Source organism: Labeo rohita, chromosome 13 (genome assembly GCF_022985175.1).
Source record: "Labeo rohita strain BAU-BD-2019 chromosome 13, IGBB_LRoh.1.0, whole genome shotgun sequence".
Classification (NCBI taxonomy): Eukaryota; Metazoa; Chordata; class Actinopteri; order Cypriniformes; family Cyprinidae; genus Labeo; species Labeo rohita.
The window spans coordinates 762,566-783,730 of record NC_066881.1 but is presented as its reverse complement, the minus strand read 5'-3'; the positions used below and the strand labels follow the sequence as shown (position 1 = coordinate 783,730).

Sequence of the window (21,165 nt, the reverse complement as noted above, 5' to 3'; positions counted from 1 at the left end):
TTTTGTTGTGTACCCCGTATATATTCAGTAATATTTAATACAAGGATGCATATAGGTGATGGGTGAAGCGAGGCTTTTCCAAACTTTAAAGCAGCTGAACCAAAGCGTTTGGGAGCGCTCGATACTCCGCTCGCTGAGGACCTCTGCTGGTAAAGACGTGCAAATGCAACGAGTAAACAAACTACATAAATAAATACCATTAATCACAAAACCTTTTGTACCTTTAGATTTTTTTTTTGTGCAAACACATTTGTGACGGAATACAAACTACAATATTTTCTTCATCCAACTTTTAAAACACAGAGCCAACAAATAATGACGCAATCAACTCCCTTTAACAGGAGGTCAACAGTAATAGAGTGGCAAATTTCATATTCATAAATGTACATTTTCAAGAAAAAATCCATGTTTTATAGCATTTAAAAATGAAGTGAAGCATTATATGGAGTCCGTATTGCCCTCAAAGAAACAAAAAGCTGTTTGCAAGCTTGTGAATTGTTAATGTATTCCTATGATATTATTTATATCTCCCCCTAGTATTTGAAATTCTTATGTATTTGTTAGAATTTAATTGAATTGAATGTGTTGAGATTGTTCAATAAAAAAATAAATAGAAATAAAGTAATAGAGTGGGCAATGTCATACAAAACAATTATTAAATCCACAATAAAGAACACCTCCTAATAGAGAAGCATTTATATAACAGCAAAACCACAATACTACATTATAAAATACACCAACATATACACAAAAGTAGCAGGAAATAAGACAGTAGGCTACATCATTGTAAGACAATCTGTACATTTTTTACTCCAATCTCAGAATCTAATGACTAGAAACATGTGCTATTAATCTACTGCACTATTTGGAATAAAATGTCATCACTGAGCCCTAATTAAAAGCCCTAATGTAAATTAAAGGCAAAATGAAATGCGCTGCAAAAGGACAGTTCAAATCTTAAATTTAACCCTTCCTCACTATTGTGGTTCAAAATGCTGCAAAATATTGTCAAGAAATTCTTTAACAATTGTTACCCCAGCACCATGAGCATCTGCTCCGCTGCCAGAGCATGTTTTTCCCTCTTATAACCGCTCTGGAGCTCTTCATTGCAGCTATAGAGACTACTCTCAACCAGAGAATCTATCCTTCAGCTCATCTTGGGCAAAAGGGCCTTGGAGATCGATCCATTCTGGTCTGCCCATACACTAGTTACGTTAGGGTCTCCTAATTTGTACCAGCTACATAAAAAACCCTGAATTTGCTGTCTCCATCCCGATTGCTACATCCACCAGATCCACTTTTGTCAATTAAAGCAAATCTGTAAATCTACTGGCATTGAAACATGCATCTCTGTAAAGCTTTGAAATAATAGTATACTGTAAAAACGCTATACTACATTATTTTCCTGTGCAGCAACAGCATTCTCTCTGCAATGATTTTGTGTGTTGACATTACTTGGTTTGCCTCTTTGCCAGCTAGAACAAAATAACACAATACCAGAACAGTTACAGGCAGGTCATTCAAATGAAGTGACAAATAAGAGACAGAAAAGTCATTGTTTTTGTTTTGTTTTTAAATGATACATTTATAGCATTTAATTAGTTATACCTACTGGTGCTTGTAAGCACTGGTACTAACTACGTATGCCTGTAGATTAACCAATATTTCTGCAAATGAAACAGTAACACCACAAACAAATTAGCACAAGTTCACACTTTCCTAAAATGGAGGTTCCCATTCTAGCATTTTGGAAATACTAAAAAGACTGTATCAAAATTTACATTCACATACGTCAAATCAGCAAATTATCAGTGTAACACGACTGACTCTAATAAAGTAACGCATGCAACTGTCAGAAATGTAGCAAAAAGAAAGAATGAATTTACCATGGCATTGTTGTTACCACAGACATAAAGCTGGAGGTCACAGCTTTTCTTAAAATATAGCAAAAAAAAAATTTTCAAACAACTTATATTCTACATGTAAAATCATTTACAATATAACCACTTTACTTGTGTTAAAAATGTTTGTTGCAATTACATACCAAGATGCCTGTAAGTATACAGTGTGAACGTGCAGATTTTGTTACATGAAATCCTTCAAACTCAGTAAAAGTGTAGGCCTTCATTTTAAAACAAACAAAAAAATTTAACAATTCAAAACAGCTTCACCCTACAGAAGACGCAAACCTTTTTATGATTTATTGTTGTGTAGTTTATTTTAACTGCTGCACTGGAGTACCTGAAGTAAAGTGACGCCACTTGTCACAAGTAACCAGGCGGTGGCGCAGTTTCCTCCTGTTTCAATTCTGTGGCTGCGGTGCCCGACTCATGAATGACGATCAAACTGATGGGTAAAACAGTCTCGGTTCAAATCAGTCTACAGCATTTGGAGAGCTCCTGCACGCGCTGACTAATTTGACTGTAAAACTATAACGCAATAGAAAACGCCAGATAAAACGGAATAGTGACCTACAATCCACTGAAAGCGACCTATCGTTTGCCAGTGATGAAGGAGGTACACAATCAACACTTGCACTTGAGAACAACTGAGGTAAAAACATTTTCCAAATAAAATAATCAAAACACGAAACAGCACATGATGTTGCTGTAAATGTGCCCTACAATAATAAGCTTGGAGTCATTGTAAATGCCATATTGTGCTTGACTTTTCACACCTGAGATTGTTCACCCCCAGACAATGGAAAAGCTTAGGTTAATAGAATACTGGGTCATGTTTTTCCTCATTTTCATGTTTCATACTGTTCAGTCTTTACTGCAGGTTAGGATTTATTCCTGCTTATTTGCATGAATGAATGCCTTGTATTGTCATTATACACACATACAAGGAAATTAGGATAGCTTCCCCTCAGCATAACTTATTACATATTACATAGTGCACATACAACAAAACATGAATTACAAACGTAACTCTGTTACATTCTTGCACTTGCACTAAAATGTACAAGAAAATAAAGAATTATACTGCACAATAAGAGTGTATTGCATAAGAGTTTTTCATCCAGAATAAGAAAGAAAAATCAATAAAATAATAAATGAATGGTTATGTTGCACAATAAACAGTTATTGCACTAAGATTTACATTCAGAATAGGAAAAGAAAGTGTGTTACACTAAGACTGACATTCAGAGTGAAGAATATAAATGAGGTCAGTGCATATTGAAGTTCGTAATGGCTCTAGGAAAGAAACTGTCCTTAAATCTCCTAGTCCTTGTTTTAATGCACCGGTAGTGTGTGCTTGACGACAACCGCTGAAACAAGTGAAAATCTGGGTGTGAGTCCATTAGTATATTTTTGACCTTACTGAGAGCTCGATTTTTACATAGATCCTTCAGTGATGGAAGGAGACTGCCAGTGATTCTCTCTGCAATGATCCTTTGAAGCCCTCTCTTGTCTGTCTCAGAGCAGCTAGCATGACGTACGTCAGCACGCTCAATAGAACAGTGATAAGAGTTTACCAGCAACTTTCCACTCAGATTGTTTTTGCTAAGAATTCTTAAGAAATGTAGGCGCTGATGTGCCTTCTTGATGACCACTGTAGTATGTGCTGTCCAGGATAGGTCAGCAGAGATGAGGGTGCACAGAAATGTTAAGTTTTGGACCCTCTCAACACAGTCGCCGTTAATGTATGGGGGAGCGTATCCATCTTATGCTTCCTGAAGTCTACGACAAGCTCCTTCATCTTGTTTAAAGGTTTTTAAAAAAAGCGCTTTTGACCACAGTGTCGGACCGAGTTGTAGCCAATCAGCAGTAAGGTGCTTGTCTTGTAAGGACGCGCGAGCGCTCAATTTGAGTGCACAGGATATTAGCAGACTGATTATAATGGAAAATAAACAAGAGGAAAATATTGGAGGAACAAAACATTAAAAAGAAGGGTTACAATCAGGCAAAAGGTAGGACCTGTGTAAATACCGGAGCTGCTTTCTAGCAGTGAGGAGAACTCATGGGAAGGCCTGGAATCGGACACGGAGTTTGGGTTGTTTCTTTTTGATAGGTGAGTAACGTTGATTTTGCATTGTTTCACACAACTTATCTGTGTTGGCTTTTGTTTGAATATGTGTGTCATCTTCGCTTGTTTCTGTGATTGTCGCTATGCCAGGGTTGTGTACGTACATGCGGGGCAGAGATACTGAAATAGGGGTGAGGTCCTGTTGGGCTATGGTGCTTTCAAATATCAACATCATTTGGCAAAGTCGCTTAGTGCATCATTAATTTCAGGTTGTTAGCCGAACTCCATGATGTTAGTTGCTGGACCTCATCTCTGTAGTCCCCCCCCACCCCCCACCCCCCAATCACCCACCCCCCAATCACCCTTGTATCATCCACAAATTTGATGATGCCATTACTGCGACGAATGCGCAATGCCAACGTCCTACGCTGTCCGCCCAGAGCTGCTTCTGTGTACAACTGTTAGTGCAAAATAGATTAAAGTGATTTTTACGTTTTGAATATGGCTATTTTTCTTACAAAAATGCATCGATTTGCTACAGGAGGCCTTTATTCACACCCCGATTCCAGATAACTCAGTACAGTGTGTAGAGCTAGAGCTATAGCATCTTCAGTAGATCTGTTCGTTCTGTAGGCAAGCTGATGCTCATCAGAGGTGGATGGGAGGCTGGCTTTAATATGATGCAAAACCAGCCTCTCAAAGCACTTCATGATTGCCTGTGTAAGTGCCACTGGGCGGTAGTCATTAAGACTGGTCGACAAAGATGTTTTGGGAATTGGTGTGATGGTAGCTGACTTCTGGCAGCGTGGTATGGTGGCTGATGTGAGGGACTGATTGAAGATATTGGTGCAAACCTGTGCCAGATGGTCAGCACATGAAAACATAGTCATATGAAAACCCTTTTAATCAGGACAAATTGGAGAATACATAAAACTTTTTTCTCAAAAAAAAAAAAAAACTTTTAATAACCTCTTGTTGTATATACAAAACCATTTAGCCTGTCCAGCAAAGATTTGTCTTCATCGCCACTGCTCCTACCCTACACTAAGCCTGTCCCCTTATCCAGCACCTGTTTGATACTATGCACAACTTACCTTCCACTCCCATCTGCTCCACTAGAGCCAGGTATTCCTTCATCTCCATCTCCACTGTCATCACTCAGCCCTTCAGCTCCTGCAGTGCTGACTCCCCCTGGCTGCCTGGATCCACCATGGACTACCTATCCACTATCTCCACCCTGGAGTGTTGACCTATCAGTTCCATCTTGATCATCGAGTCTATCGTTTCACCAGTCAGCTCTGTTTTGGCTCCTCACCCCCTCCTTCACCCCCGTCATCCCACAGGCTCCGCCTTGTCGCTCTGCCATCGGCATGGACTTCTGGGCTTTCAGCTGTTTCTTATCCCGCCACCCCTACAGCTGTCCCGGGTTCCTCCTTTCCTCTGGCTTTGCCTCTGTCTTCACTTGCACCGTTGTCACCTCAGTCCTCCAGCACCCAGGCTCCACCTCGTCGCTGTGGCTTCACCTCGGTCTCCTGGATCCTCATCATTGCTTGATTTCTCCAGCTCTGCCTGGTTTTCCACCTTCACATATTCCACATCAGTTGGTCATCTCCCTGGTCCATGGCTCCTCCCTCACTCAGTTCTGCTGTGGGTCACCTCACTAAACACTATAAACAATCCGTGATTTGCATGGGGGAAAGACCGGGGCTTTTATGGTGCTGCTGATTGGTCACATGAGCTGACGCAATGAGCGTGATACATGACGGGAGATGTAGTCCAGGGTGTGGTACAACAGTCAGAGTGTGATGAAGGGGTGAGAGCGACATCTGGTGGTGAGCGGACAGCAGGACAATGACCAGATTCGTGACATAGCCCCCCCCCAAGGAGCGGCTTCCAGACGCTCGAAGGAAACAACAGTCCAGGGGAGTGGTGGGGCGGGAGCGAGACAGGGCGAGGGCTGGAGGGCCAGGTCCATGTGGAGAGCCCAGTGATTGAGGCAAGACCGACAGAGCAGGTACCCTCCAGGGTGGGGCCGGAGGTGGAGCAGGAGCCCTCCAGGGCGGAGCAGGTGGCGCAGGAGCCCTCCAGGGCGGAGCCGGAGCCGGAGCAGGTGGCGCAGGAGCCCTCCAGGGCGGAGCCGGAGGCGAAGCAGGTGGCGCAGGAGCCCTCCAGGGCGGAGCCGAAGGCGCAGGAGCCCTCCGGGGCAGAGCAAGAGGCGGAGCAGCCCTCCAGGGCGGAACAGGAGGCGGAGCAGGAGGCGCAGCAGCCCTCCGGGGCGGAACAGGAGGCGGAGCAGCCCTCCGGGGCGGAACAGGAATCCGGGTCTCGGTCTGGAACCTGGGGAAAGCAGGGACAGAGGAGGCGGACAGAACAAGGAGAGAAGCTGAGAGTTTATAGGGGGACGCCGCCTCCATGGGAGGTTCCACAGCCAAGGTGGACACCTCTGGAGGCACTGGCGCAGCTTCTCCAACCAAGGGGAGTTCTGGAGCAGGCTTGTGACCAGGCGGGAGCTGGGACAGAGCAGGAAACCGCGTTATGGTCTGGGACCTGGGAAAAGCAGAGACAGAGGAGCCAGACAGAATAAAGGGAGAAGCAGAGAGTTTAAAGGGTAACGCTCCCTCCATAAGAGGTTCTACAGCTGGCGCTGACACCTCTGGAGGCATTGGCGCAGCTTCTCCGACGGGGAAGGCCTCTGGAGCAGACTTAAGACCAGACGGGACTTCTGGAGCAGACTTGAGACCCGACGGGACCTCTGGAGCAGACTTGAGACCCGACGGGACCTCTGGAGCAGACTTGAGATCAGACGGGAGCTCAGGGGCGGACTTGTGAACAAACGTGACCTCAGGAGCTGACTCTGGGCGGTCAGGCGGGACGTGACTTGACTCTGGGCGGTCAGGCGGGACGTGACTTGACTCTGGGCGGTCAGGCGAGGAGTGATGGGGCTCTGAGCCGTCGGGCAGGACGTGACCTGGGCCGTCAGGTGGGACGTGACTGGACTCTGGGCCGTCAGGCGGGACATGACTGGACTCTGGGCCGTCAGACGAGACATGGTGAGGCTCTGGACAGATAGACGAGACGTGACGGGGCTCTGGAGCAGCAGCAATAACTTCATTTGGCTCATGAAGATTAGCTGTGGTTTGACTTGGTTTGTGGAGATTGACTGTGACTGGACCTGATTCGTGAAGATCAGGAACAACAGCTGTAGCGTGACTTGACTCAGGAACAACATGGATTGACTCAGGAACAACAGTTGTAACGTGACTTGACTCGTGGGGAACAGCTGTGACTTGGCTTGACGCATGGAGAACGACAGCTTTGGCTTGACTTGATTCTGTGTCTTGACTTGACTCAGGGGTAGCCGCCGCGATCTGAAGGAGCAGCATTTTAGCTGCCCATACCGTCATCAGGGGTGAGTCCAGCACGTGGGCCATCATGATAGGCCGTGATCTTGAGATGTCAGACGAGACATGGCGAGGCTCAGCGCCGTCAGGCAGGTCGTAACTCGACTCAGAAACCACGGCTGCGACTTTGCTTGACTCAGGAATCACTTCAGGAAGGGCGGCCATGATGGGTGCAGACTCAGGAGCAGAAGACATGGCGTGAACAGGCTGTGACTTGACGGAGATGTCCTGAAAAGGCAGTGGTTTGGCTGACGTGGCGTTAGCGGGCGCTGGCTTGACAGACGTGGCGTTAGCGGGCGCTGGCTTGGCGGCCATCTCTGCAACAGACTCTGGCGTGACGGCCATCCTTGCGACAGGCTCTGGCGTGGCAGCCATTTTGTGCAGTGGCTCTGGCGTGGCAGCCATCTTGACAGTGCTTGGCCCGGGAATGATGGCTGTAACTTGACTTGAGACAGAAGAGACAGCTGTAATTTGACTTGACACAGGAGCCACAGTAGTAGCTTGACCTGACACTGGAAACACAGCTTTAACTTGACTTGCCTTAGGAAGAGCAGCTCTGACTTGACTTGATGCAGGAAACTCGGCTCCAGCTTGACTTGACATAGGAACAGCAGCTGTAATCTGACTTGACTTGGAAACTTGACTTGACTCAGGAAATGCAGCTGCAACACTATATGGCTCTGGTATGGCAGCCGTGACGTGACGGAGCTCTGTATTCGCCGCCATCTTGTGGACGCGCTCCGACGCGGCCGCCATTTTGTGAACGGGCTCCACCGTCGCCGCCATTGCACGGGCGGGTTGCGCGGCCGGCGCTGCCGCGATATCGCGTTGCTTCTCCGCGACACCCACGGTGAGCGAGGAGCAGCTGATCTGGAGTGCAATGTTCAGATACTGGCTTATCGTCCAATGGGGCTGGTACATTGGCATTAAGGAGCCGAAAGGTTCAGAGAGCCCTCCACGGAAAAATATCATCTGACATAAATCACTCATCGAAGTCTGACATGCTAAAGCATAAAAGTCCACAACATACTCCTCAACTGGTCGCTCACCTTGCTTGAGGAGCATGATCTGTACTGCGGGGTTCTGGGCTGCTGGATCCTTGTTGACGGATTGTTCTGTCACAGGGTGAACGAGACGAGAGGCGAGCGGATCCATTTGCGAGCCTTTATTGGGACGAGACAGATACATAGTCGTGCAGGCAGGGTCAAAAACAAACGTAACAGGAGTGTCAGAGGCGAGACGAGAGAGAATAGTCCATAAACGAGCGATAATCCGAAGGCAGGCGGCGAACAGTCGAGAACGAGGAGCCAGGTGAGAGAATCAAAAACACAAGGAACTATGAAAACGCTAGACAAAGGGAAAAACACTATAAACAATCCGTGATTTGCATGGGGGAAAGACCGGGGCTTTTATGGTGCTGCTGATTGGTCACATGAGCTGACGCAATGAGCGTGATACATGACGGGAGATGTAGTCCGGGGTGTGGTACAACAGTCAGAGTGTGATGAAGGGGTGAGAGCGACATCTGGTGGTGAGCGGACAGCAGGACAATGACCAGATTCGTGACATTTATAATAATAGTATTATAGTAATGAGACAGATGAGTGTCAGATTTTACTGAACCCTGCGCCTTCAGTTGAGCCCCAAAAGTCTAGTCAGCGATGATTATTTATTGTTAACATGTTTGTTATGAAGTTCAGAGCCTTGACACATCTTTGGATTTGTTATATGTTTATTGACATGTACTCCACTGTTCATTCCGTTGGAGAGACTGCACTGTTTCTGCGTTGTGACTTAAGTCTTGTGTGAAGTGCAAGTGTTTGTAGATGATCTTCGTGATACACTTGTGTAACAAGTACACTAGTACAGTGGTTCTTAATTCTGATCCTGGGAACCCTGCTGTCTGCACATTTTGCACATCTCCCTTATCTGACACACACAGTTCAGTACATGGAGCTCTCTGCTAATAAGCTGATGATCTGAATCAGGTGTGCTAGACATGCAAAATGTGCAGAGCAGGGGTCCCCAGGACCAGGATTAAGAACCACTGCACTAGTATATATAGCCAGAGTGACAAACGTGGTATGTTGTGGTTAATCACTTGGTTACTTGGTCACAACCACTTGGGCTCTGCTTTTTGTTGATCTTATAAACAATTTATAACCAACTGTAGATAGTTTCTTTAATGTTATTTTAAGAGTGATCACCACCTGTTGTATTTCAATTTAGTGTAGTTTAGTTAAGGCGTTGTATACGCTGAAGTTATTTTGTTTCATTGGTTGCCTCTGCTGTTTGCACCCACTGCTACAGTCAAGTCTTATTTAAACGTTGTGCAATCATTCCCTGTATAACATCAAGTGCATAACAGCCCCACGCACAGTGAGGAGGATGTTTGAGTGGCCAAACAATCTTCATCAGTTGCAGATGTTAGTTAGGTACTGAGGTCGAAAAGTCTCCACTATAATTAGACAGCACCTACATAACCACAGCTTGTTTGCCATATAAAGCCCTTGATGTCTTCAAAGGCATCCACAGTTTGCCAGACATTACTGAAACTTTCAACTGGACTGGATCCTATAGTCAAAATGAGACAACAATAGAGCTTTCTGGAAACAAAACCAGAGATGAATTTGGTGTAAACAGAAACCTAGCAATGAAGTTGTCACACGATGAACTCAGAAACCAAGGAGACCTGGATCCAAGTGCAGATTAAGATTTATTATGCTTCTAAGCAAAATACAAAATCAAATACCCATGAAACAAATACTTGAAAACAGAACTGAGCACATAAACAAAATGGCCAAGAATGGACAAGACCTGACAATGAAGACAGGAAGGTAAGCAATGTAACAAGGAACACCTGGAGAGACACTCAAAGGGAACAAATCAACAATGGTAATACAAAGGGACTACAGACTGAAACAGGAAATCAAGAAAAATAGAACTTTAACAGCCTTTACATCAAGAAGAGGAGTCCAGATGCTCAATTAAACCTAGTTCAGGTTGGAGGTAGTTGTGCACTATGGGGACAGATTGAGGACCTGGAGACCAAAGGGGCACAGGAGGACACCAGGGAGGAGCTGACAGAGCGAGATAACATCTGGGAGAAACCAGAGCAGAGCAGGGGGCCAAGGTGGAGCCAGTGGAGTAGGAGACCAAGGCAGAACTGGGGACCACCACAGTGGAGCCAGCAGAGATTGAAACCACAGTGGAGCTGATATAGCATAAAACTAAGGTGGAGGGTTAGAGCAGGGGACTGAGGTGGTGATGGAAATCATGGAAGAGCCAGGGAAGCAGAGAACCAAGGTGGAGCTGGAGGAGCAGGGGACCAATGGTGCTGTCGGCTTCACCACAGTCTCCATCTCCACTGGCACTGAGCCCGTTCTCCTTCTCCTTCTCTGAGCCTTGTTGAAGTGCATGCTTAAGGGAGCTTTTTCTTTGGCAGTGGAGTGCTGGGATCTGTGACGTAGCCCACGGTGTAGAGAGAGAAACTGAGCAGGAGAGCATAATTAATTAATTGTTCCAGAGAGCAAACAAAATTGTCTTTTGCTAAACATGACTTAATTGGCTCATCAAGTCCAAACACTGAACAAGACCTTTAGCAGCACACTACAAGCAAGGTCACACAACACCTTGGTGTAATCTTCTGTAGATCTGGTCCCTTGCCATAGGGCCACAAGTGAATCTACTGAATCTGTATTTTTGTGGTCTTTCGTCACATGATAAACTCCAACATCATCATCACTAATAAACAAAATCAAAAACCCAGGAAACAAAATATGGAGAAACACAACTGAGCACACATGGTATAACCATGAATGGACAAGACCTTAAAAGAATCACAGAAAATACTATAGCTTATACTGGCAAACAAGCCAACACCTGGCGAACAATCAAGGGGAACAAATCAACAATGAAACTAATAAACGACTAGACGTCCCGACCAAAAAATAAGGGATGTGTAACACTCAGATACCTTGTCGTGTGTGCTCAAAGCTTAATATGTAGTGGAGAAAACACATAGTATTAAATGAGGGGGTGCCAATAATTGTGGTACATATATTTGTTTTTCTTTTAGTTACTTCAGTTGAAGCTTAGGTTTTTTTCTGAACATTTGAAATAAAAGACTGAAAACAAGAGCAAAGACATGGGTCTGCAGATATTTTATATACATGATTCTTTGGGGATGGACAACAGCAGCTCTACATCCAATGAGTTCCTTTTCTTTTTGGCGCCACCATTGCGCTGCATTGTGCAGCATCAGTAATCTGGGAGATGTAACCAAAATCTGGTCCCATTGGTCAGTTTTTTTAATTGGCTCTTCCCCGATGTGAAGGTCCTCAGCAATCCTTTTTCACGAGAGACTTTTGCAACAAATATTCAGTCTTGAATGTGAACAGACCTACAGTGAATAGGCTATTCAATGGTAGAATGAGTCAAGAATGTTTGAAGTGTTCTGGTAGTTTTAGTGCATTTGGAAATTAAGCAAATGTTTAACTGCTTGTTGAAAAACTGGTTTGAGTTTTAATTAAGAAACATGTATGCAACTGTAAGAAACTTTTGTAAAATGATTGTTTCTTTTTAGCCACAAGGGGGAGCAGTGGAGGAATTTGTGTGAAGTAATCAGATGGCAAGTGTGGAGAAGTCTTTTCAGCATATCCTTTTGTCCACAGAAACCTTCATTAAGATGTACACGTTGTTATTGTTAGCGCTGCAGACACTTTACACTGGATGGATATGCAACATGAGAGAATGTCCCAGTCTGTCATAAAGCTTATTTATTACATTATGTTATTTGCATTAAAACATTTCAGTTGTATCTAAAATGAAGAGCACTAATAAAACCCAAACAGATATAATTGGAATGCACTGCTTGCTAACATGCTTAATGTGTGAACATCTCATTTTTCCTGCTACATCGTAGTCATTCCTTGCTGCAGAAAATCCCATTGATTTTGGAAGGCATGTTTTCATTAGGGCTTTAATCTACTCAGTATGCACATTATATCCACGATTAGACCATTTGCTGGTGTAGTATGAGCATGGCGATGAAGTGTTGGATGCTGACAATGCCTTTTGCATTCTAAAAATCTAATGTTGCAAAACACCACAGCATGATCTCATGGCATATAAACTTCGCTACAAGGAAATAAACGCCCCCTTTTCACCAAAGCCTGATGCTGATACAATCACCATTTGTCATCATCAGAGGCAGAAAAATGATTGTGCAAACAAACAAGGGCTCTGTTCCGATGGCAGATTTCAATTGTTGTGAATTTGTTACACTCACCAGATCTTCTTTAAACTTCAGCCAAGCTTTGGTTTTCAGTGAAGAAGTCAAGTGACAAAAAAAAGTCCTCCTTCGTGCTTTCCACAAAGGCTCTGTCATTTTGCTCTGTGCATTTCTAACCTTCCCCCATCCCAAAACATGATTATACACTGCTCTTTTGGGGAGGGGAGGGATAGTGGGGGGTATGGGCACACTGCCTTTCCCCAGTGGACCCCTCCCCGGGCCACTCTCTTCACAGGGGCCTTTGCCTGAGGACGGGCTGCGGCGTGCCATGTGGGGAGGCCGTCGCTGCGCCGTCTGTCTGTAGGGGCTCCTGCGAGCCTGAGAGAGGGGAGTTTAAGGTTCTGGCAGGGGTGGGGGAGAGCAGGGTTTGATAGGGAGGGGTGCGAGAGAGGGTAGGGGGTGGGAGGAGTCCGGGAACTGCTATTTGTAGATCCTTGTGATGGATTACTGCTGTGTGTGTGTGTAAGAGAGGATAGAGATTTTTTGTTCCTGTGCTGTTCCGTATCCCCCTTTCTTCAGGCAGACGGCAGTGCGCCGCTGAGCGAAGCAGTGAGGAAGCAGGAGCGCGTTACGCACGGAGGCGGCAAAGCAACTCCTCCAAGAAGAGGAAAAGGAGAGTTTGTGCGCAAAGTGAACCGCGAGAGCGCAGGAGCCGCTTTTTTTCTCCCCGCGAGATCATGCCTGCGAGAGGAGGATACTCTGTAGGCAGACTGGTGGAGGCGTGCATCCGGATACTGCTGCTGTGCAGGGCTGCCACGGCGTGCCCCGCGCTCTGCACTTGCAGCGGCACCACAGTGGACTGCCATGGGCTGGGGCTCAAAACCATGCCCAGGAACATACCCCGAAACACAGAGAGGCTGTGAGTAGACACTTTACGTCCATCTGCATGTGCGTGCCTGCGTGTGGGTGTTGGGGGGGGGGTCTGCATCATTACCAAGAGCAATTGAATGAGAACAATAGCTCAATGAGGCACTGCCGTCCTGGACAGGTACAACCAGACGTGATCTGCACGGACGCGTCCGTATGTTGACACGCGCTGCGGGAGGAGGGAAACTTCCTATCACTCTTTCAGCCGCTGAGAACTTTCCCTTGTCCTTTCACTCTTTCCACCAGAGTCATTTCATAGTCACTTTCACACTTTCAAATGAGATATTTGGGATGAAATATTTACTAAAGTAGGCTTTACCCTCGAAGGTTTAGTAAATGCTACTCTTAAAATAGTTCTGATGAATTATACATGTCAGAGAAGCAACAGAACCATTGTGAAATTCGAAGGATTTCACGTTTGAAATTCGGATCTGCTTTACTAGAATAATATACGGTGAATCATGCACATAGTGTGGAACACATCGTTTTTTTGCTCTAGCCACTATTTTGAGTCCTTATCAAGTCAAATACAGGACAAGGCATGGCTTAGGAGCGATTCAAGTGTCTCAGGTACTTTTACACAGCCGTCCACATGGTCAAGGCTCTATGTTCAGTTGGGGGTGGATCAACAAAACAATTCAATTTGCACTTGTCATAGGGTGTTTCTATCAAATACCACCTCTTGGATGTCCTTGATGGATTCTGTAATGACTATGTGCTCAGGAAGTGTGAAAATCACACTTCAACCCCCCCCAGCTCTCCTCACCCCACAAGGTTTCCCCATTAACCTGCAGTTCAGAGCAAAAACACATGCTCACAGACAGTCACCAAATCACCAGACAAACACTTTCTGGCTTTCTGCCTGGGAATGTGGCTCATGTAAATGTACGCATGTGCCAGGCAACTAGTAGTGAAGTAGTAAAGGTGCGGAGAACGGGTTACGCCATTAACACGGCGCGTGTAAAAGTGAACGCCCCCCTTAAGCAGCTCTCTGGGCTTTCTGATGTGCAGACATCACGCGGCCGGCGTACGAGTTCAGAACTGTTTAATGCAGACGGATTTTTTCATGCTCTGTGAGACGCGCCAGGCTCTCTGCTCTTTAAATGAATAATCTCAGTCATTTTATATGTACCCCGCATTCGTTTGCAGACGTCCAGAGACTCGACCCTTCTTATTTTATCTATGCTAGCGCATCTATTTATACACACTTCGGAAGCCGCTGCGCCTGAGATCAAACGGCGCCGACGTGTCAAGAGTGAGTGATCTGATTGAGAATTCTCTTTAAACTGCAGCGATCGCTCAGAGTATTGGGCCGCTCGCGTATGAACTCCGGCTCTGATGTGCTCAAGAATGCAGGCCAAATGTCCCTGTGAGCTTCCTACTGATTGCTTATTGATTGTCTTGAAAGTGGACGGCCGCTCAGACGGAGAAACACTATAGGCTCTGCTGCTGGATCCCGGCGATAAATCTTATAACCGATATAAGATTAGCTGGTGAATGCAGAGCTTTTATCTCGTGAGAGGTCTTTGTGATGGCAGTCACATAGCAGCAGAGATGGGTATGATCATGTGCTCTGTCTAGTGGGGAGAAGCAGGCATGTACATGGTAGTTCTTAAATGTCCTAAACGGAGTCTCCGAATGTAGCAGAGCCTATAGCTTGTGATTCTGTGCAGGTGAAACCATTGCTTCGGCTTTCCCCAATTCTAAATGTTCGTCAAATCGAATTTAACACTGAGGAAATATTAAAATAATGTTGGGAATTTTCTAGCGATGGAGCCGTTTATGCTGATTAACCTCTTCTTGACCTTTCATTTGCAATGATGAAGTATCAGGGTGGCCTCCTTGTGAAAACCTCTACCTGAGAACGTCCCTTGCAAACCATTAAGGACGATTAGGCTGCATGATGGATCAGACTTATTAAAGCTCCATAACTGGCCCACCAAGACCTGCATTAGAGCATCAAAGGGTTTCCACGAAATGTGCTTTTTTCTCTTTTAATTCATTAGCTGGATAATGAGCGCTTGCTTTTTTCCCTAACTCAACTGCGTTATGGCAGAAATGGTTGTGGCACTTTGCCAGCAGTAGAGTTTGCTCTTTAAACTCACATCACAGTCAGGTTTTTAGTGGTCTGAATGAGCTGTAATGAGCGCTTTATGTTTTACTCATACAGGGAGCGTGTTCGTTAGAACATAATCAACTGTGCTTGATGACTTGCATGCATTCCTTTAAGGTTTAGATTATAACCAGTAGTTTTTCGTTTTTTTAAAGACAACTTAAAAGAATTGATCAATCTAATTCACAACATAAATTTAAAAGAAAAATATTAAAGAAAGTGTGCATTAAAAAAGTTGTGCATACCACGGTTTTGGATATTGTAAATTAAAATTGCTAGCTGCATTTATTTTCTTAATTTTTCTTTAAAGTTCTGCACTTTAGTCTTGTAGTTTTAATGGGCCTTATAAATAAATGAAACTTGAGACTTTTTGCAAGGTGAATGTCTGCAGTGCAGGCGACTCATAAAGTGCTTAAAGTCACAGGCGTATTTTAAACAAGAGAACGGCTAACTAGAATACTAACTATGTAATGCTAGTCATTTAAGCTGCTCTTCTTCAGACAACAAACCATTCTTGGGTAGAAATACTCCTTGATCATAAGCAGTGACCTGGGAGAAGGGTTTATTTATGGTAACCACATATGGTTAAATAGCTTCACATTTTTTACACATTTAGTTACACATTTGTATAGTGCATGACTTTAGAGTTTATTGATTGCTAAAACCTGTTAGTGCATATGAACTTTAACACTTACATCACAGTTAATTTGCACTTTAAAAAAAAAAAAAAAATATATATATATATATATCTTTTAAAGTTCCTCAGAGTATGCTTTAAAACAACAACAGAATCAAAAGTTCAAAAGTTCATGTTTAATTTGCAATCATACTGGTGTAACTTGCAGATTTGTTTGTAATTGTTTGTGAAATTCACTAACAGAGAGTAAAAAGTAAATCCTACAATAGATATTTTTTTGTGGGCTGTGAAACTGAAGTCAGTCCTGCTGATCTGGAAAAAGATCAATGCTGATGCTTCTGATCAGCTTCCAGTGCTATAAGAGAGTCTTCTGCAGACCTTCATCAGGCCTAATTACCCATCACAAAACCTGGCTTAGCTCTATTATCTTTTAAGGCTTTTTAGACCTGGAATTAAGATGTGTTGAGGATGATCTGATTAGAAGTATAACTAAAGTTTCTAAAAAGAGATTTTACATTGGAGATTAAGTGGTGACCAACACAAGTGAGCTGAATCTTACTTGTTAGACCAAACAAGTTGAGCTTAACCATAGGTTTTCATGAATGAGGGAATGTCACACAGAAATATGAAGCATTGTCCTTGCGAAAAACAAGTATACTTTAGCATACTTTTATAAAGAGTATTTATTGTGGAAATAATAGTTTTTATTTATTTATTTTGTATTATTATTTATTTGATTATATTTTCAATTTATATAAAATGCAATTAGTTGAACTTAGCAGTGCTTTAAGTAGGGCTTAAGTACATCTTAATATGTCATTTCGAATTATTTTATTGCTTTAGGTCATGGTTACTATAACACAGCCTTTAAAATACACTTTGATGCCATTTCTATCAAAACTTCCCTAGTGAAAAATAAATATATTAAAATGTATTTAAAATACATTTATTTTATACTAAGTATACTACAGATACATTTACATATAATGTACTTTAATTTAAAAAATGCCTTGCAATTGTATTTTTAGTGTATTAAACTGGTATATTTAAAGTCTGCTAAATTGGAACAACTAATTTTGTGCTTAATGCACTTTAATTGTAGAAGTAAAAGTAGTGCTGAAGTCCAACTAAAGATGAACTTAATTATATTGGATTATGCTAAAGTGGAACTATTGCATGTACACTTTAAATATTTTGCATTTAAAGACTGATATCATTTAAAGATCATACAGTCCTCATCAGTAGTGACATGAAAACATATGTAAGGCTTAATATTAAGAAATGTGCATTGTGCACAAGTAGTACTCCAAATAAAGATTATATTAGTATTTTTAAATCAGTAAGTCTCGAGTGATATGTCACTAGGGAACTTGTATTTAAATATATTTTAATTACACATTTGTAATGAATTTGCAATTTAATACATTTAAGTGTATATATATATATATATATATATATATATATATATATAAAATTAATTACATTAAATATATTAAGTACCATACATGTGATTTAGCATGTTAGTAAGCACATCAAAGTAAGTGTACGTCTTTAAAACAAGGCAAAATATTATTAAATTATCTAAACCAGTTCTCTAAAAAAGGGAGAAGTTTGGGATCTTTGTGGATACTTCACTGGAATTAAACTGTAAAACACTTTTAGTAAGTCATTTTTAAGTGCACTTAATCGCTGTTGGTCCAGTTTGGCTCTCAAATGTGTAAATGCTTGAGCTCAGTAGAACAGGACCAGAAAGCAGCACAGCTTTTTGAGAGAACAGACAATTTAGTTAACAAGCAAATGTTCAAGCTATTAAATTATTGTATCTTTTAAATACATGTACATTTTGGTATTATATTGATTAAAGCTAGACAGCAAATTAGCCTTTGCAGCAAAAAAATACAGGAAAGTGGCCCATTCTTGAGCCCATTCATGAAATCTTCAACGTATGCAATCCATTTGCTTATATATATATATATCTTTTGTATCCTGCTACTCTTGTAGCTGTTTTATGTTGATTATTTTCTTGTGTTGTTTTTCTTTTTGCATCCATGGCTTTGTATCCAATCAAAAAAAAAAAAAAACAAACAATCCAACAGCGATTCTTATTAATAACATTTTAAAATACAGTAGATAGTGTATGGATCATTAGTAATTTAGGATGTGATTTGATGAGTGAAGGATCTCATCTGGTTTGGAGGAGCCATTTAAAAGACTGAGAAAGAAAACCCTGAGCTCCAGTTTGAATGTTTTGATCTTCTGAAGTGTTGACTGTCACAGGTGCTGTTTATTTCAAGTAGCCAAGGACGTTTAGGCAAGCTGATCGGTTCACTGGAGTTTGAGGCAGTTCTTGCACATGTGCATTTCTTGGCATTTTAAAGTGAGCTGGTTTTCTTCTCGTGTCTTCTCTTCAGTACATCTGCCACCATCTCTTAAAGAAAGAGAAACCAGAAAGGCTGAACTCCACAACAATAATCCGCAGAACATCTACATATCAGGAGATCGGGCCGTGGCTGATGAATAGCAGCCCATTATTTATTTGGCTGTGCCCGTGCACCTGTGCATACATCTGTCTGCAATCTCTCTGTCTCTGTTTTGCTGGGCTCCCAGGAGTGGTCATTAGAACCAATAGAAAGTGCATGACTTTGTATCCAGTATTCATGGGAGATTTGTGCGAGTGTGTGTTTCTCTCAGTGATTGGGGAAGAGGTTTACAACAAAAAAGAAACACATGTTCCCAATAATGAGCAGACATTTGCAAAAAACCCACACAGTATTTTTCAGCAGCAAACTGTATGTGTAATACTATTCTGAACTGACTGAAATGACTTCTTGCGCATCAATTTAGCAATTTTCTTAAGAGTTGAAATTATATTTATTCACCTAGTGATTGTTAGTTGTTCTTGAGTATGTTGTATGTATTGATGCATGCATGTACTGTTAGAGTGCACAGGATGAAAATCTACCGTATTGCTTGGTTTCTGACACTTGTTGAACATGAATCATTAAAGCAATGTTGTATGCATACCTGGATTGACAACAGATTTAACCATAACGCATGTTTCTTTTTCCAGGGAACTGAATGGAAACAACCTCACACGCATCAACAGAAATGACTTTTCTGGACTCAAGTATCTTCGAGTTTTGTAAGTGGCTTTACATGTCATGCTTCACTTTCTTTCTTTCATTTCTTTCTTGCAAAGGCATGTAGTATGGATGCTTGGGTGGCATTTTGATGGATTGACACTTTTGTGAAGGTATAATCTCTGTTTGACATCTTCAAAATCTCAAGGGCAGATAAAAATCTTGAGACTGCATTACAGGGAATTATAAGCGAACTCTCTGTGCGGATATTCCAGCACTCACAGTGCTTGTGTGGGCAGAGCAGTGCAATGAAAACATGAGAATGGCCCTATTATTAAACTAAATCACATGAAAAATGCACCATGAAACTGTTTATCAGCACTATATTTTGCAGTGTAGGCTTTTGTAAAGCAAACACTGGAGTGAACTACTCACCCGCTGTTTGAAAAAAGACATCTGTCAAGCTCGATGCAATGAAAGACCCACAAACGGCACTTTATCAAGACGATTTAAGCCGCTTATAGCTACACTTTGAGGCTTTGGTGTTTTTTAACTACCATTTGCATGTAAATGTGCTCTACCTTCTCATAGTATTTGCTTGACAACCAAGTTTGTTTCTCAGATTAATGTCCTATAAGCACTTTTATAATATATTTCCACTAAAGAAAGAAAAACTCCAAAAAATATTTTATTTTCTGTATAGAGTCACAGTTCTGTGGTTTTGAAATCTTCTCTGACTTGCTCCACTCCTCAGATCTCAGCTGCTGGAGTTCTCAGTCATTTCCTGTGATTTGTCCTTTCTCTAAACAGGCAGCTGATGGAGAACCAGATTGGGACGGTGGAGCGCGGCGCGTTTGACGACATGAAAGAGCTGGAGAGACTGTAAGTGTTCAACATCAGCTCACTGATACGCTACTAAAAACAGCCATGCTTTGTGCTCACTTTCAGATCAAATGCATGCTATAGCACATCATAGCAATTAGTTAAAATTAGTTTAGGCAAATATGTCATGTGTAAATTATATATTTGAAATTCAAAAAGGCAAAATCTGACTAAAAAGTTGAGTAGAATGAATCACTGGATATTCCTGTCATGTGTTTGACATTTCTATTATTCAGTTGTCAGATATTAAATGTTTAGCTATAGCTTTCATCTCACCTCACACTCTTTTACCATTACGCAGTGCAGTTAGAATTCAGTAAAGTCTTTGATTGGTCATCTCAATCATTTTGACACTGCTAATCACTGAAGTGGACTGTATCATTCGTTTATTCAAGAGTAAACACTTATTATATACTTAAAGGTGTAATTCAGCAATGGCAAGATGGGCTTTTAATAACATTTGTCTGTCTATGCTGTGTAAACACGAGAAACATTATGAAATTATTACTACGTAACTAGAAAAAAAAACAAAGACAAGGGCTGTGGAGTTTTCTTTTGACCAAAACTTCAACACCCATGATGCACTGGCATGATTTTGGCAGACTGACAAAATCATGACATCTCTTTCGCGTCTTATTGCGCTTGAATAGTCAGTGGTCATAATGCTCTATTATATCAAAATGCCCATCATGTGGTGTGTTCGTGTGAACACAGTTGGTTATGTGTTAAATAAATGTAAACAGCTGGGTGAAGACCAGATGTGTTTCAGTATATTGGATACATGCAGTCAGTCTTGAAGTGACAGCAGCCTAATTTACCTGTTGCTGTCTGTGTCACTAATGTTAATCAAACAACAAATGACAAAGAGAAAATCGCTCACTGCTCTTGACTGAATCACTTTTGGGTCTTTAATTAGAATCATT

At 42.4% G+C, this 21,165-nt stretch overlaps 1 protein-coding gene across 2 annotated transcripts in view; it reads left to right on the top strand.

The window, feature by feature from the left end:
* Positions 1-2,322: 2,322 nt before the first annotated feature.
* Positions 2,323-21,165, top strand: part of slit1a (slit homolog 1a (Drosophila)) — an 89,716-nt gene continuing 70,873 nt past the window's right edge. The window contains exons 1-4 of one of the 2 annotated variants that reach the window (XM_051125524.1): positions 2,323-2,553; positions 13,183-13,522; positions 19,351-19,422; positions 20,171-20,242. In XM_051125524.1, the coding sequence (XP_050981481.1) occupies positions 13,341-13,522; positions 19,351-19,422; positions 20,171-20,242 (326 nt within the window). In that variant the 5' untranslated portion in view covers positions 2,323-2,553; positions 13,183-13,340. Of the gene's footprint in view, positions 2,554-13,091; positions 13,523-19,350; positions 19,423-20,170; positions 20,243-21,165 lie in introns of those variants that run through there. The other variant, XM_051125523.1, reaches the window with a different exon arrangement.